Source organism: Arachis ipaensis, chromosome B6 (genome assembly GCF_059453495.1).
Source record: "Arachis ipaensis isolate K30076 ecotype BB chromosome B6, ASM5945349v1, whole genome shotgun sequence".
Taxonomy (NCBI): Eukaryota; Viridiplantae; Streptophyta; class Magnoliopsida; order Fabales; family Fabaceae; genus Arachis; species Arachis ipaensis.
Window position 1 is genome coordinate 127,859,620 of NC_142441.1, and position 17,951 is coordinate 127,877,570.

At 34.7% G+C, this 17,951-nt stretch overlaps 1 protein-coding gene and 1 pseudogene across 1 annotated transcript; both read left to right on the top strand.

Annotated features, from left to right (window-relative positions):
• The first annotated feature begins 319 nt into the window (after positions 1–319).
• On the top strand, positions 320–868 carry LOC148562685 (uncharacterized; annotated as a pseudogene).
• A 6,941-nt stretch (positions 869–7,809) lies between these two features.
• On the top strand, positions 7,810–8,358 carry LOC148562686 (uncharacterized). The gene has a single exon (XM_088490103.1). It carries the CDS (start codon positions 7,810–7,812, stop codon positions 8,356–8,358), a length of 549 nt encoding a protein of 182 aa, XP_088346229.1.
• Positions 8,359–17,951: the final 9,593 nt, after the last annotated feature.

Genomic DNA, 17,951 nt, shown 5'->3' on the forward strand with positions numbered 1-17,951 from the left:
TACATTATTATTAATGGATTAGAATTTATTTCTAATTACTATAATATCCCTATTTTTATTTGAAATTACCAAAATGCCCCTAACCCTAATTTTGAAAGAGAAACCCTAACCCTAAAAACCCTACCCGGTTCCCCTGACCCGGTACACCTAGAGTACCTAATGCAGCAGCAGCAGCTGCAAGCTGCTTGAAAGAAAGAAAGAAACAGGAGTAGGGAACGAATTGAGAGGGAAGGAAGAAGGAAGGTTCGCCGGCGTGGAGAGGGAAGGGAGCTCACAGTGCCGCCGTCGCCCTCACCGCGTCGCACCGCCGCGGCAGTCCATGCGTCCTTGTCACCGTCGCGAGCCTCCTTGCCGTCGCCACCATGAAGCCGCCGATCTAGTCCGAGTAAGAGAGAGATCCGAGAGGGGAGGAGGCCAACGCAGCCGCCGAGCCCGTCACTGTGCCGATTCGTCGCGCGAGGAGCTCGTGCCGTCGCCGATCATCCTTGCGCAGCATCAGAGGCAGAACCGCGACCTGAAGAGAGCACGAGCCATAACCACCGATGGAGAAGGAGGAGCGAGCGCGGAGAAGGTGAAGTCGCCGCTGTCGCCGGCACCTCCATCCCGCGTCACCGCCGAACGCGCCGTGACCTCTGCCGTCGCCAGTCTGGTTTGCTCTGCCGTCGTGCCGTTGAGGAGAAGGCCGTCCAGTCACACCGAACAGGAGAGACAGAGAGATCTGAGGCTGAGCTGGGGGTTCAACCACCATGCCTAGCCGTGCTTGTGTCGCCGGCGCCGCCTCGGTTGGAATTGGCGCCGTCAGAAAAGGGTCCAGGCCGCCGCTAATGGAGCTAGCCGGAACTGTTCCAAGGTTTTGCCGCTTATTTAGATCCTGCTCTGTTTTGGTTAGTGGCGTTATCATTGTTCTGGCCGCCGGAAAATCTTGCTGCCGTCGCCGGAAAAGTATGCCGGTAAGGGTTTCAAACTTGGTTTTCATTTCTTGTGAGATTATGGGAGTCTTATTGTCGCGGCATGTTGGTTTCAGTCACCGTCGCCGGAGTTGGGTCGCCGCAGCCGCTGAAGGCGGCTACCGGGGCTACCGCCCAACCGGTTCAGAGTCCGTTGCTGTTCGGTTCAGCCGTTCTTTCTTAGTTTCAGTAAGTATTCCGGTTTCGAGAGCTCTGCGTTAGTGTTCTGTTCTGTGTAATAAAGTAATCGTAATGTTAATGGTTTTAGGAGCTAGAATCCGGTTTGCTTGTGCCGTTTGGGGCTGTTTCTGCTTTTGAGAGAGCGGGCAGAGCCGAGATTTTGATTTGCCGGTGATTTCGGGTCGAGATAAAAGGAGTTGGTTAACGAGTTGGGTTGTGGTTCCAATGTTGTGAGGTAGGGGCGCTTTCCGAAAACTATAGTTTATTATTGGAATTATTACATATGGGTACTGATGTGAGATATTGTGTATTTGGTGATTGTATCTGCCTTATGTATTATTTGATTGACTCGAATGACTATGGATGTTGGTTTGGCTGAATTGTTATGTGGCTTGTGAAATGTAATGTTTGAAGTTAATTCTTTAAAGATTTGAAATGAGTTTAATCCGTTGAAGATTGGTTTGAATCGAGTCAATTATTTTGATGATGTGAAAGATAGAATACTCTTGAAATTCAGCCTGGGTTGCTTTAATTGATTTGGTTTTGATAAATGATTTGTTACTGAACCGATTCTTTAAAGATTTGGAAATGAGTTAAATCGGTTGATATTGAGTTGATTTTTAAATGGTTTTCTTGAGATATGCCACTGAGGCAACTGTTGGATTTAGCTTGCTGTTGAATTGATTTCTGGTTTGAGCTGTTGAAAAGGAATGAGAAAAACGGTTTAGTTGGGACCCGAACCGGGTGGCAAAAGTCCAAGTTTTAGGGGAGGTGCTGCCGAAATTTCTATAAAATCTAAATCTTGTTTGAAAGGTTATTTAAAAGATTTGGATTTGAGAAATTGTATTATTTGATTTATTAAGAGGATAATTATGCTTTCCAGCTTAATTTATTTGATGAACTTTATACGTTGAGTTCGGTTTATTTAGAACTGAACTATGTTTGCCGTTTGAATCACTGAAGGAAAGAATGATGCTATAATATTGATTTCAATATAAAAAGGAGTTTTTAGTGATTTTAAAGGAACCTAGATTTTTGATTGAGTAATCAAGTTTGAGGCATTTTAGAAGAGTTGGAAAAATGGGTTCCAAAAAGAAATCTGAAAGCGGTTTGATTCAATTGAACTGGTCCCGTTTCAAATGAGTTGATTTTTGGACCGGGTTGGAACTTGTGATTTTGTATGGTTCAGTTTCATAATAAATTCAGTTTTATTTACTTGAACCGAGAATCTATGATTTTAAGAGTTTCAATGACTTTTAAAGAATTGATGTAAGATGACCTTCCCTAAAGACTTGGGACTCTGGCAAGAAACTTTTGTTATAAAATCCCATTATTGGATGGGTGATTTTGAATGTTCCCAAAAAGAATCTTTAACTTTCCATGGTTTTGGAAGTTTTGGAAAGAGAATGCCGAGAGTGGCTTTATTTTAAAAAGGGAACTCACTTTGAGTAAATTTGGCTTATGAGCCTAAGATGATTTGAGAAATGAGATCTTTAAAGCCAAGGCTGAAAAGAGTTGAAACTCGATTTCAAAGTGAAATGAATTGAGGAAATGATTTATGGCTTAAATGCCGACTTTATGAATTTAATGATGTTGAATGGTGGAAGTGCTGTTTTGTTGTGAGCCGGAATGGCTGTGTATGTTTATACATATTGATTGGTTCTGGATTGAACCGTGAGCCGGAATGGCTGTGTATGATATGAATATTGGCTGGTTCTAGAATGAACCGTGAGCCGGATGGCTGAGATGGATGTTGATCCATGGATGAGATTGATTGCATGTTTATGCTGAATCATTGATAAATGTGAATGTTGCACTTCCACTATCTGAGATACGAGTTTCCCTGGGTAGTAGCAGTGGCTAGCCACCACGTGCTCCAGGTTGAGACTTGATACTCTGTTGACCCTATGTCGTAAGTGTGGCCGGGCACTGTGAAAGCCCCGGAGGAGCTCGCCCCCATAAATATTCACTAGTGATGGTGATGGATAAATATTCACCAGTGAGGGTGATGGATATGGATCATGATTATGATCAAGTTTATGATGAGTATAACTCGAGTTGGGGATGCACGACAGAGGGACAGTCCAATGGTTAGCTACCAGGACTTGTCGGGTTGGCTCTATAACCGACAGATGATATCATCAGCCACTAGGGACAGGCATGCATCATATGCATTTGTGTGACATTGGTTGGGTGTGCATATTATACTTGGTTTGCCTATGTGATTAATTGCTAACTGTTCTACTTGTAATAACTGTTTGTTTGTGCTTGAACTTCCTATCTGTGTTTGCATCTGGGACTCTGTTGGATTGTGGTGATTGGTTGTTGGTTGGATTGTTTGGGCCTAGGGCCGCGGTTGGAATGAAATGAACTGATGGTTGATTTCAGTTTTGTGTTTCTGGTTTGGAATGAAATATGAAAGGCTATTTTGTTTCAGCATAGATAAACCGTTTTGAAAGACTTTTGAATTTTTGAGAATTGAACGGTTCCTCTTTTAGAAAGGATTCCCGACTTTACTTTTATTGGAAACTATTGTTTTTGAAAAGAGGCAAAAGACGGTTATTAATCACTGATGCGGTTATCTTCAAGTATCCTATTACAGTAATTCCTAAAAACCCTCTACTGAGAACCCTTTCGAGGATGATGTTCTCACCCCCCTACATTTTTCCCCTTTCAGGATATGGCGCAGAAGTTACGAAGAGCTTATTTAATTGTTGCTGTGATGCTCTGTATTGTTTTAGTTATGGTTTATTGTACCCTCGCCTTTATCTTGATATAATCTGTAAGAGGGATAGGAATTGTATTGATTATTACTTGCAATATTATTTATATATATAATTATGTATATATATATATGGATGTACTCTTTATGAGTTTTGTAAGTTGTATGGTATTTATGGATGTATGTCATCGGATGAAAGTATTTTTGGGAGCAGTATTGCGGTTTAAAGTTTCAAACAGGCTCATATTTTAGTATTAAATAATATAAAAGTCGTCGTAATGTCCGAACTATCAGAGTCGCGCAGCCGGAAGTGTGAGCTTTGGTAGTTAGGGTGTTACATTATGGTATCAGAGCAGTTCTTCCTGTAGAGCCTGAGGAATGGACTGACTATGCTTCAGTTGCATACTCTGAGCGTTTGTCATGTATTAGGTCTTGTCGAATGACGAGAATTAGAGCTTTATGCACATGACGATCTATTGATTAATGCTGTTAGTCTTGCATTGCATAATTCCTGATATTAAGTTTGGCCGGCTTAATACTAGTGAATTATGTATATAAAAGCACTGATGGGTTATCATAGATGATATACAAGTTTCGAGTAAAGCGAATCGCGGGCTTTGGGGGAACGTTAGAAACTTTTTCTCGAGGCTATTCAGTTGTGTGTCTTGAATTCTGTTCGAGTCGACCTGTTCTTTTATATCCTAACTTGAAGTTCTTGTTTGGTACTCCTCTTGAAAAGTAATTTGATGTTTCCACTCTATTCCTCTTTTCATATGCATTCTTGAATGATCTTAAGTGCATATGCTTGTTTAGAATCCTTGATGCATCTGTCTTCCTCTGTTTGAGTTCTTCTTGATTCAAGTATTCTTTGATATAGTCTTGAACTTGTCTTAATGTGCTGTGACTTTTAACTCCGGGTTCTGAGTCCATTCTTTGAGAAATTGTTGATTCAGTTTTTCTCTTACTTGACAGTGATCACAGCCAATTTTGAGATTTTATAAATTGCTGTTGATTAGATATATACTTTTCTATATATGAAACTTTGAGATTACTTATACAGTTTGACAACTATTTATTTCCAATACCCCGCCTGTACTTTTACTGGTTTATGGAACTGCATTTACCTTAAATTACAATTTGACCTTCTAGTAATTTTACTATAGTTCCACTGCACAACTTCATTTGATTATGTATTTGGGTATTTTTCAAAATTTTGGAAAGAAAGAATTTTTCACTTTTATCCCGGTTGAGTTTCGTTTGATAAACTTACTTAATTCATTTTGATTTGAGTTTGATTTAGCATACTACATAGTTTATGCCATTGTTGTTCTTTTGAAAATATTGGATTCATAGCTTTCTTCTTATGAACGGACTGGTTCGTTCTTAAGCTTTTCACCTCTATGAATGTCATACGTGATTCTGTTTTTAACTAATCTTTTACATCTTGTGAACATTACCATTGATCTTGGTTTGTCCCCTCTTGTGAATCTCATCCTTATGTGGGTCAGTTTGATTCGTTTCAAGATAGTGCATTGTTTATTCTCCTATTATCTCTACAAGAGTTTTTAGTTAAAGATTTATCATTGAAAAATTACAAATGATTGAGTTGTCTTTTCTATGACTTTTGTATTCTTTCGGATTAATTTAAAACTTGTTTGATATTTCATGTTTAGTGGATCTTGTTTGAACTACTCTAATTTAAGATCCTTTCTTGCAAGGCTTGACTCCTTTTTAGTACATCTTAGACTTCTTGAATGTTATTCCGAGATGGTGATTTCAAGAACGCTTTTGGAGTCTTGTTTTGAACCTTTTAAAGAAGTCTCGAATTCTCTTTGACGAAATATTAAATGGGATTTATTTTCTGTTGTTTGATTGAGATTAAAACCATTGTCCAATTTTGACGAAATTAATTTAAAGTTGCCATGCACCATTTTAAATGAAGTTTTGGAAAGCTTCCTTGTTTAGTGGAAACCGGTTTGTTTGTAACACACCACTTATTTCCTTACCAGATTGTGTGCAAATTTTTGCCTTGGAGTTTCTTTTCTAAAAGGAGTTTAATTTTCTCTTTCATCCTTGCTACGAATGTTATACACGCTTGTTTGAATATGAACTTTGAGAATTTTTGAACAAGCCTTTGATTCCTCTCCCGAGTTTTATGAACTGCTTCTGGTTAAGTTGTGCATCTAATTATCTTTCTAAAATATTTGAAGAAATATTTTAGCCTTTAGCCAAACCCGTGTGCACCTTGTTTTTAGAACTCGACAAAATCTATTTCAATATGAACTTGCATTAAAGCAAAGCCACGATTATACTTTTGTTACTCTCTTGAAGGATGTTGTTAATTAACCTTTCTTTTAGATTGCGAAGTGGTTTTTCTGCAAGTTTCTGTTCCTTTATGAACAATGTATTTGGAAGTACTTTTAATCTTGCTCTTGAGTTTTGTTAGCTTTGTCTTGGGTTTGATATTCCTTTTTGTAAATCTCCTACTTCTTCGACTCAACTTGAATTTGTTTCGAACTAAGGCGCTGGTTCTCTTCTTATTGATCCTATTGAATTTCCTTGATCCAAGGGTTATCTTTGAAGTTGTCAATTGAATTGTGTCTAGCAGACTTCATTGCTTGAGCATCCTTGTTTATCTGGAATTGGATACTCTGTCTCGAATCTATGAGTATTGTCCTTGACATTTGCCTCTCCTTTCTAAAGTTTTGTATCCTTCTGAGTAGACTCGAGAATTATTTTGATATCACGTGCGACTTGTAGACGTAGTAACGCGATACGTTAGTTCTTTAAGACGTGATGTGTATACGAAAGTTGAAGCGGTAGGTGTGCAACGTATGAGTTGTGGGTGTTTTGTTCCTTGCGAACGGGTTTGCGGTTGTTAGGCTTATGATTGGCTATGAGGTTGTAAAGTGCTTGATGGAGTTGGAAAGTTGAAGCTTGGAGGTTGAGATGAGATTGATGTACGGATGTTAAGCACGTCATTTTAACCCCATCCTGTTTTATAGCCTTTGATGCTTTGCCCTACTATCACATGATTGACCCATGTTATCTTTTGCATTAAGCCTACCTTGTAACGTTTGCTTTGCAATCACACCCCTGCCTTTGTACCCTTATGCATATGACAATCAAAGTATTTGAAAATCGTATATATGTTTATATGATGAGATATTTTTGCTTCTTCCTTAAATGTGTTCAAGGGTGAACTGTTATGGAATTTCTTTCATTTTGTATCAATTTTCGAGGGCGAAAATTTTTATAAGGTGGGTAGAATGTAAGACCCAGAATCTTTGAAAAGTCTTATTATGATCAAGTCTCAAATCATATAGTTATTTATAGCCTTAATTCCGGAAATCATTTTATTAAAGATAATTAAGGCAAGTTGTGATTTATTGAATTTGAGACAAGTTATGATTTATTATCCAATTTTACAACTATTGGATTATTTTCTATATTCAAATTATAAAGTTGGTAGTTGCGAAATAATAAGGATTTCTATATGATTTGGATTAAATAAGTAATATTTTAAATATTAATACTGCTATTTTGGAAAATGAAGAAATTGAGTATATTATTTCTAATTATTTGGTTGGGACATTTTATTGAAAATAATTTATGAAATTGATGAGCAAATAGTATTTTTATACATTATTATTAATGGATTAGAATTTATTTCTAATTACTATAATATCCCTATTTTTATTTGAAATTACCAAAATGCCCCTAACCCTAATTTTGAAAGAGAAACCCTAACCCTAAAAACCCTACCCGGTTCCCCTGACCCGGTACACCTAGAGTACCTAATGCAGCAGCAGCAGCTGCAAGCTGCTTGAAAGAAAGAAAGAAACAGGAGTAGGGAACGAATTGAGAGGGAAGGAAGAAGGAAGGTTCGCCGGCGTGGAGAGGGAAGGGAGCTCACAGTGCCGCCGTCGCCCTCACCGCGTCGCGCCGCCGCGGCAGTCCATGCGTCCTTGTCACCGTCGCGAGCCTCCTTGCCGTCGCCACCATGAAGCCGCCGATCTAGTCCGAGTAAGAGAGAGATCCGAGAGGGGAGGAGGCCAACGCAGCCGCCGAGCCCGTCACTGTGCCGATTCGTCGCGCGAGGAGCTCGTGCCGTCGCCGATCATCCTTGCGCAGCATCAGAGGCAGAACCGCGACCTGAAGAGAGCACGAGCCATAACCACCGATGGAGAAGGAGGAGCGAGCGCGGAGAAGGTGAAGTCGCCGCTGTCGCCGGCACCTCCATCCCGCGTCACCGCCGAACGCGCCGTGACCTCTGCCGTCGCCAGTCTGGTTTACTCTGCCGTCGTGCCGTTGAGGAGAAGGCCGTCCAGTCACACCGAACAGGAGAGACAGAGAGATCTGAGGCTGAGCTGGGGGTTCAACCACCATGCCCAGCCGTGCTTGCGTCGCCGGCACCGCCTCGGTTGGAATTGGCGCCGTCAGAAAAGGGTCCAGGCCGCCGCTAATGGAGCTAGCCGGAACTGTTCCAAGGTTTTGCCGCTTATTTAGATCCTGCTCTGTTTTGGTTAGTGGCGTTATCATTGTTCTGGCCGCCGGAAAACCTTACTGCCGTCGCCGGAAAAGTATGCCGGTAAGGGTTTCAAACTTGGTTTTCATTTCTTGTGAGATTATGGGAGTCTTATTGTCGCGGCATGTTGGTTTCAGTCACCGTCGCCGGAGTTGGGTCACCGCAGCCGCTGAAGGCGGCTACCGGGGCTACCGCCCAACCGGTTCAGAGTCCGTTGCTGTTCGGTTCAGCCGTTCTTTCTTAGTTTCAGTAAGTATTCCGGTTTCGAGAGCTCTGCGTTAGTGTTCTGTTCTGTGTAATAAAGTAATCGTAATGTTAATGGTTTTAGGAGCTAGAATCCGGTTTGCTTGTGCCGTTTGGGGCTGTTTCTGCTTTTGAGAGAGCGGGCAGAGCCGAGATTTTGATTTGCCGGTGATTTCGGGTCGAGATAAAAGGAGTTGGTTAACGAGTTGGGTTGTGGTTCCAATGTTGTGAGGTAGGGGCGCTTTCCGAAAACTATAGTTTATTATTGGAATTATTACATATGGGTACTGATGTGAGATATTGTGTATTTGGTGATTGTATCTGCCTTATGTATTATTTGATTGACTCGAATGACTATGGATGTTGGTTTGGCTGAATTGTTATGTGGCTTGTGAAATGTAATGTTTGAAGTTAATTCTTTAAAGATTTGAAATGAGTTTAATCCGTTGAAGATTGGTTTGAATCGAGTCAATTATTTTGATGATGTGAAAGATAGAATACTCTTGAAATTCAGCCTGAGTTGCTTTAATTGATTTGGTTTTGATAAATGATTTGTTACTGAACCGATTCTTTAAAGATTTGGAAATGAGTTAAATCGGTTGATATTGAGTTGATTTTTAAATGGTTTTCTTGAGATATGCCACTGAGGCAACTGTTGGATTTAGCTTGCTGTTGAATTGATTTCTGGTTTGAGCTGTTGAAAAGGAATGAGAAAAACGGTTTAGTTGGGACCCGAACCGGGTGGCAAAAGTCCAAGTTTTAGGGGAGGTGCTGCCGAAATTTCTATAAAATCTAAATCTTGTTTGAAAGGTTATTTAAAAGATTTGGATTTGAGAAATTGTATTATTTGATTTATTAAGAGGATAATTATGCTTTCCAGCTTAATTTATTTGATGAACTTTATACGTTGAGTTCGGTTTATTTAGAACTGAACTATGTTTGCCGTTTGAATCACTGAAGGAAAGAATGATGCTATAATATTGATTTCAATATAAAAAGGAGTTTTTAGTGATTTTAAAGGAACCTAGATTTTTGATTGAGTAATCAAGTTTGAGGCATTTTAGAAGAGTTGGAAAAATGGGTTCCAAAAAGAAATCTGAAAGCGGTTTGATTCAATTGAACTGGTCCCGTTTCAAATGAGTTGATTTTTGGACCGGGTTGGAACTTGTGATTTTGTATGGTTCAGTTTCATAATAAATTCAGTTTTATTTACTTGAACCGAGAATCTATGATTTTAAGAGTTTCAATGACTTTTAAAGAATTGATGTAAGATGACCTTCCCTAAAGACTTGGGACTCTGGCAAGAAACTTTTGTTATAAAATCCCATTATTGGATGGGTGATTTTGAATGTTCCCAAAAAGAATCTTTAACTTTCCATGGTTTTGGAAGTTTTGGAAAAAGAATGCCGAGAGTGGCTTTATTTTAAAAAGGGAACTCACTTTGAGTAAATTTGGCTTATGAGCCTAAGATGATTTGAGAAATGAGATCTTTAAAGCCAAGGCTGAAAAGAGTTGAAACTCGATTTCAAAGTGAAATGAATTGAGGAAATGATTTATGGCTTAAATGCCGACTTTATGAATTTAATGATGTTGAATGGTGGAAGTGCTGTTTTGTTGTGAGCCGGAATGGCTGTGTATGTTTATACATATTGATTGGTTCTGGATTGAACCGTGAGCCGGAATGGCTGTGTATGATATGAATATTGGCTGGTTCTAGAATGAACCGTGAGCCGGATGGCTGAGATGGATGTTGATCCATGGATGAGATTAATTGCATGTTTATGCTGAATCATTGATAAATGTGAATGTTGCACTTCCACTATCTGAGATACGAGTTTCCCTGGGTAGTAGCAGTGGCTAGCCACCACGTGCTCCAGGTTGAGACTTGATACTCTGTTGACCCTATGTCGTAAGTGTGGCCGGGCACTGTGAAAGCCCCGGAGGAGCTCGCCCCCATAAATATTCACCAGTGATGGTGATGGATAAATATTCACCAGTGAGGGTGATGGATATGGATCATGATTATGATCAAGTTTATGATGAGTATAACTCAAGTTGGGGATGCACGACAGAGGGACAGTCCAATGGTTAGCTACCAGGACTTGTCGGGTTGGCTCTATAACCGACAGATGATATCATCAGCCACTAGGGACAGGCATGCATCATATGCATTTGTGTGACATTGGTTGGGTGTGCATATTATACTTGGTTTGCCTATGTGATTAATTGCTAACTGTTCTACTTGTAATAACTGTTTGTTTGTGCTTGAACTTCCTATCTGTGTTTGCATCTGGGACTCTGTTGGATTGTGGTGATTGGTTGTTGGTTGGATTGTTTGGGCCTAGGGCCGCGGTTGGAATGAAATGAACTGATGGTTGATTTCAGTTTTGTGTTTCTGGTTTGGAATGAAATATGAAAGGCTATTTTGTTTCAGCATAGATAAACCGTTTTGAAAGACTTTTGAGTTTTTGAGAATTGAACGGTTCCTCTTTTAGAAAGGATTCCCGGCTTTACTTTTATTGGAAACTGTTGTTTTTGAAAAGAGGCAAAAGACGGTTATTAATCACTGATGCGGTTATCTTCAAGTATCCTATTACAGTAATTCCTAAAAACCCTCTACTGAGAACCCTTTCGAGGATGATGTTCTCACCCCCCTACATTTTTCCCCTTTCAGGATATGGCGCAGAAGTTACGAAGAGCTTATTTAATTGTTGCTGTGATGCTCTGTATTGTTTTAGTTATGGTTTATTGTACCCTCGCCTTTATCTTGATATAATCTGTAAGAGGGATAGGAATTGTATTGATTATTACTTGCAATATTATTTATATATATAATTATGTATATATATATATGGATGTACTCTTTATGAGTTTTGTAAGTTGTATGGTATTTATGGATGTATGTCATCGGATGAAAGTATTTTTGGGAGCAGTATTGCGGTTTAAAGTTTCAAACAGGCTCATATTTTAGTATTAAATAATATAAAAGTCGTCGTAATGTCCGAACTATCAGAGTCGCGCAGCCGGAAGTGTGAACTTTGGTAGTTAGGGTGTTACAATCCAAATAATAAAAAATTGATTTTTTTATCTATTTTCTTCTCCAGCATTTTATTTCTCTACAAATTCTTTTAATTCAAATAATGCATAAATAAGTCACATTTTTCATATATATATATAACAATAACTAATATCACATATTAGGTTAATTTATGTTGATAAACCAAAGTCACCCCAAAATTACCTAAATCCCCCAAACCCAAAAACGTTACCTAGTTATCTCCATTTACATTTCTATATAAATCCAATTTAATGAATTTGAATTAGGGTAATAAGTAATAAATCGAATCTATAGGATTCAAATTACTTGACATTATGATTCGAAAGTAAATTGAATTCATTAAATTCGAATTATGTCATCCCCTACTAAATCGAATCTATAAATTTCGATTTATATGGTTCATGCTAAATCGAAGCAATAAGGTTTGATTTATACTCAGTTAATAGCAATCCAACTCATTGTAAATCGAATCTCCTTCATTCGATTTAGTAGCATAGATAGCATCCAAGTAATTCAAATCTTATAGATTCGATTTACTACGAAAACACATAATTCGAACTCCACAAATTTAATTTACATAGATATGTAAATTGAGACATGCGGGTAATTTTTTTACTTTGGCAAATATACGTAAAATTGGTTTGCAAATGATTTATAAAGGTGATTTACTCCACATATTATAACTTGTGAAATCATAATATTTTGAGAAGTGATGTATATACAACTTAATTGTTGATAACTCTAAAAAATTTTAGAAAAAAATAAAAATATAAAAAAATTACATGTTGATCCATAAATTTTTTTTTAAAAAATTTGTCCATAGTCTATGATTAATAACTTTAAAATTATATATATATATTTTTTTATTTTATAGAGACTTATAATTTTGTTATCGGTGATATTAGTGGTTATAGAGAGATTTTTACTTTTAAATAAATTATAAAAAATTAAAAACAAAATTGGTTGCCATTTTTCTGACAATTTATTTAGTTTTTAGTTTAAATTAAAATTAAATTATATATTCAATTTATATTTATTTGTTTATTCTAATGATTGTATATAATAGATAATATATTTAAGCATGTTTTGAAAGAAATTATTGAATTTTATATAATTAAAAGTTAACTATGAAATTGAAGCTAAGATGAAGTGAAATACAATAAACATATGAGGAGTGAAATTAAAATAAATAATTAAAAATAAGGTAATAAAATATTAAAAAAAGAAAAAAAAGCAGAAAAATAATGCATGCAGTTGATAAAAACACACTGTAAAAAAAATTAGTATAATCAATGAATATAAAAGATGAAAGACAAAAATTAAGATATATTTTTGTTAAAAAATTCAAGAAAAACATTGTGAAGAAGAACCTATTAATCAAGTTTTATGAAAATATTATAAAAAATTTAAAATGTTAGTAAATAAAATAGTAACTCCTTTAAGAATTATTAATCAAAATACATAAAAGTACATTCTGATTTCTAGATATAAAAAATAATAAGAAAATAATTCAAATTAAATTAATTTATTTTATTTATTTGTTTATTATTTATTAAATAATTTAATATTTATTTAATTTTGGTCAAACCATATAATTTAATTAGTTATAATTAATGTTGTTCACCCTAATGGTTTAATTGAAACATATTGAAACTCTAAAGGTAAAATTAAAACTAAATATTCAGGATAAAATAAAAATAAAATTACATTTGCCATCTTGAAATTTTTTTTAATAAAAATTTTATTTATACATCTTTAAAATGCATCACTTTAATACAATGATATTTTTATTAAAAATAAAAATTATGATAAATATCTTATATATTTATTAGTAAGTTATATACAAATATTTTTTGAAGTATATCATTTTTATTATATAAAAATAACTTAGATACTTTTAAATGTGATTATGATAATTCATTAAGTATTATATTTTTTTACTAATTTATATTTAATAATTTATCTCTAACTTTCAATTATAGTAAAAATGTAAGATATGATGCCAAAAAAAAGCTAAAGCGACATAAATTTTTTACTAACAAAAAAAATATTTTTTTTTCATTTTGTAGACACATATCTATTTTTTTAAGTTATACATTTTAATTTATATAAATTAATGACAATTAAATGTATAAAAAAAATACTAATTAATAAAAAATAAAATTTAAGATAAACATGTCTTGAACAAATTAAAATAAAATAAAGACTTTTAATTATGATCATTATTATAATCACATATATTTACTTCAAGATTTATACTTCAAAAATCCAGTATATTAATATTTTATATTTTTATTTTTTTATTTTAGACTATCACAAACCTTAGTTAATCTCCAATAATGACAATGCTTTTAAAAAAATAAACATAATTAAATGATCTTAAAATTGTATAATAATTTTAAAATAATAATAAAATATATAATTATTTAAAATATAATATTTGTATAGTAATTGAAATTTAATTGCCAACATAAAAGTAACATATAATATCATTTCATAATCAAATAAGTATTTAATCAAAGAATTTAATATTTATATATATATAATAATATGACAAAATAAATAAAAGTTTGAGTTTAACCATAATATAAATTGTAACTGATTTGATTTAATAATTTAAAAAAAATTGAATAACCTTTTTTAAAAATATGCCAATCTAAACAATATAGATTGAAGATAAAAAATATATAACTAAATTATATAATACAACATAATATTTCTAAAAATTTGTTTTATAGCAGATCTAATATTAAGATATTTATCATCATCTGTGGTATAATCTAATTTTATAATTATTTAAACATTGTTTTTTATGAAAAATTGCATTATTTATTTTGAAAAAAAATATTTACTCATTATTATAATTTAAATAAAATATAAAATAGATATTAAACCAATTATTTTTTTTAATAACTACTCAGTAGTCACAAATATCTATCAAGGACATGAGATTTAAGAGTATACAAAGTAAATATAATATTTATAACTTTTATACTACCACGATAAGATGATTATCATAACTCTTTTTAGCATAAATTAAATAGAAGAACATATAATAATAAAGAAACAATCAAATCAAAAAAATTTATAGAACACCTGTCATACACTACGACGATTAGTATTGAGAAAGCTTTAACCATTTATTTTTTTATTGAATAAATTACCATTCATAAAAGATAAGATGGCTTTTTTATTAGCTATCTTTTTATGTACTTTGCACTTCATCTACGAATATGTTAAGGACTAAACCTATGCTTCAACCTTTCAAAATCCCATATATTCTTGCCAAACACAATATTATTATGCCTTTTTTTTTTTTATAGAAACCATTGAATGAAAGAACCGTTAGTAAAAAGATGAGGTTCTCTTATAATATATATAACTTTTTATGATAATAAAATAAAAATAAAAAGTATAAAATAATATTGTGTATATTTAAGTTAATTTTAATCTTCTTTAATAACCAGATTTATCATAATGTAACTGATAAACAATGACAGTTAATACGGATTGGATATGTTTTGAGTATGCTATACATTTTATGATTTTGTACTGAACAATATTAATTTTAATTTATATATTTATTATTGGGTATTAAAAATAAAAAGTATTTGTATTGTTAGCATTTTTCAAACATTCCTCAACTCTGATCATGATTAGGCCTAAAAGATCACCTACCTCGTTGGACATAAATGTAATCCAATCAATTTTTATCTGATACATTCGCATAATCACAGGAGAATCACATTCGCATAATCATAGGAGAATTAACTTTAGAGAGATAACAATATGGTATTTAGTTACCACATGAGTATTTTTATATATAGAATTATCAATCAATTATGTATGGCTTCTGATGAAAATAAGGGCAATTCACCTAAATAAATTGTTTTACCTTCAAAATTACGCAAATGCATTGTTTACAAAAGGAAGATGCAAAAGCATTGTTTCACATATCTATGAAAACCGCTACTGGCAGTAGCGGTTTACACAAACACAGAATCCGCTGGTGCCAGCCGCGAATTACGTTGAGTTGTGGCAGTATGGAAATCGCTGTTGCCTGCTGCGGTTTCTGCATGATTATGGTTGGTCATAAACTGCTACTGATAGTAGCGGTTTATGTGCATTGGGATACGTGTGTAAACCACTAGAAGTAGCAGCGGTTTACGTTGAGTATGAAAATAAATAATAAAACTAATCTTTATCTAAAAAAATAATTACAAAATAAATAATTAATGGTATATACTATTTAAATAATATCATAAATAAAAAAAATTTAATTTATCATTTTACAATATAATTTAAAAAATATAAATATGCATGTAATAAATTTTTATTTATATTTATTATTAAAAGTGAGACACAACTAGAAAATAGATTAATACAGACAGATTTAGTCTTTATTACAGACAGATTTTTGGTTACCGACGAAATTACCGACGGATTTTGTCCCTCTGTAAAAGCCTCGTCGGAAATTATTTACCGACGAATTTTTTTCCGTCGGAAAATTACCGACGAATTTTTACCAGTTACCGACGGATTTTCCTTATGTAAATTCTCTATCTATTTCCCTAAGACGACGAAATTTTCGACGGATTTTCCGTCTGTAATTACAGACGAATTTTCTGACAAATTTTTCGTCTATAATTACAGACGAATTTTTCGACGGATTTTCTGACGGATTTTTCGTCTGTAATTACAGACGGATTTTTCAATGGATTTTTCGTCTGTAATTACAAACGAATTTTTCGACAGATTTTTCGTCTGTAATTTGAATGGTATCTGTCATGCTTAAATCGCCATGGCTCATATGGAAAAATTAATGGCAAAGAAACTAGAGTTCCAACAATGTCCTCAACCAATTTGTTCTTTGAAAATGATTTGTGAGGACAGTCATGGCCTATAATAAAGAAACAGCAAAAAAGAGCATTACAAAGATGTTAAGTGTAGATGAGTTTCTTAGGGATAGGAGTGAGAAGAATTTTTGATTAAGTAAAATATGCATGTTGAACTAACCCCAGTTACTGCAGTCCCTGTCCATGCCCAAGCCAGAGGAAGTAGGTACCAAAATGCTTTGGAAATCATAAAGAGCCTCAATGCATAGAAGGCAAGGCACTTACCATAGGGCTGCTAATTCCTGATTTGATCAGTGTGGAATTCTCGATCTCTTTTAGCTTCATTTTTAGTTTCACAAGCTCTAGTGTCAGGTCTTGATTTTCATTTGAATTAGTATTCAAAACATTATCAAATAAAGTCAAAGAACAAAAGAATATGAATGACCTACCTTTTTATCATTGCAGACTTGGAAGTACTTTGTTATTCCTCTAATTCTCTATTCCACTGAAAAACTGCATCCATTTGTTAACCGTGAAGATCATCGTGTTAGCGTGATTAAGGTTTATGTTAGCAACTTGTTCTTTCTAGTTTTGCATCGTGAAGCAAGACATTAACATTATTAATAGTTGAGAAAAATTTAGTTATGGCAAATGAACCAAGCATTAAAAACACAAAATAGTATTTGATTAAGGGAATTAGGGAAACATAGCTTTTTTTGTTCAGGGTGGCCACCTTGAAGAATCAATGAAAATAACTAATTATTATTACAATTTATTTGTTTATTAACATATAAATCATGACATGGAGTTGTGGGGACAAACCTTATGGAAGTTGAATATCAAGTCCAGTTCACAGACCTGCAAATGGTGATGCAAGTAATACTGAATTAGAAAGATATGAGAAAACGCTATATTCTGAGGAAGAGAAGAATGGTACATTAGGGTCTGAATGGTATAAACAAACTCAAATTCATTAACCTTGATTTCAAATTTATACCCTCCAAAAAGATAGAGAATGAACTATGAAGTGTTGTTTAGTAGTGTTTACCTCTGGAAGCATTTACGAGAGCGAAGAAGCTCTGATCAAGGTCATGGATGAAATCACCTTCCTTCTTTGACAAGAAGAGCTTGATGCAACGGTAACTCTCAAACATGGTTCGAACCTCATCTTTGTTCCTCTGCTTGGTGATGACTTCATCCTGTGACAGAGGCGGAGGAGGAGGAGTAGGCGGACGAGCTAGGGTTTGAGGAGATTGTGGCGGTAGTGCTAGCGGCGGTGGTGTGACAGTGGGGATTCCGGGAGAGTGTTGTGCTTTCGCTTCTTCAAGGGCTGCTCAGCGGACGCCACTGGTTATGGTTAGTGCTGTAGTTTTATAAAATCGCGAAGGTAGATGAAGGCGACGAAGACGGTGGTGGAGAAATGCACATTAGGGTTCGA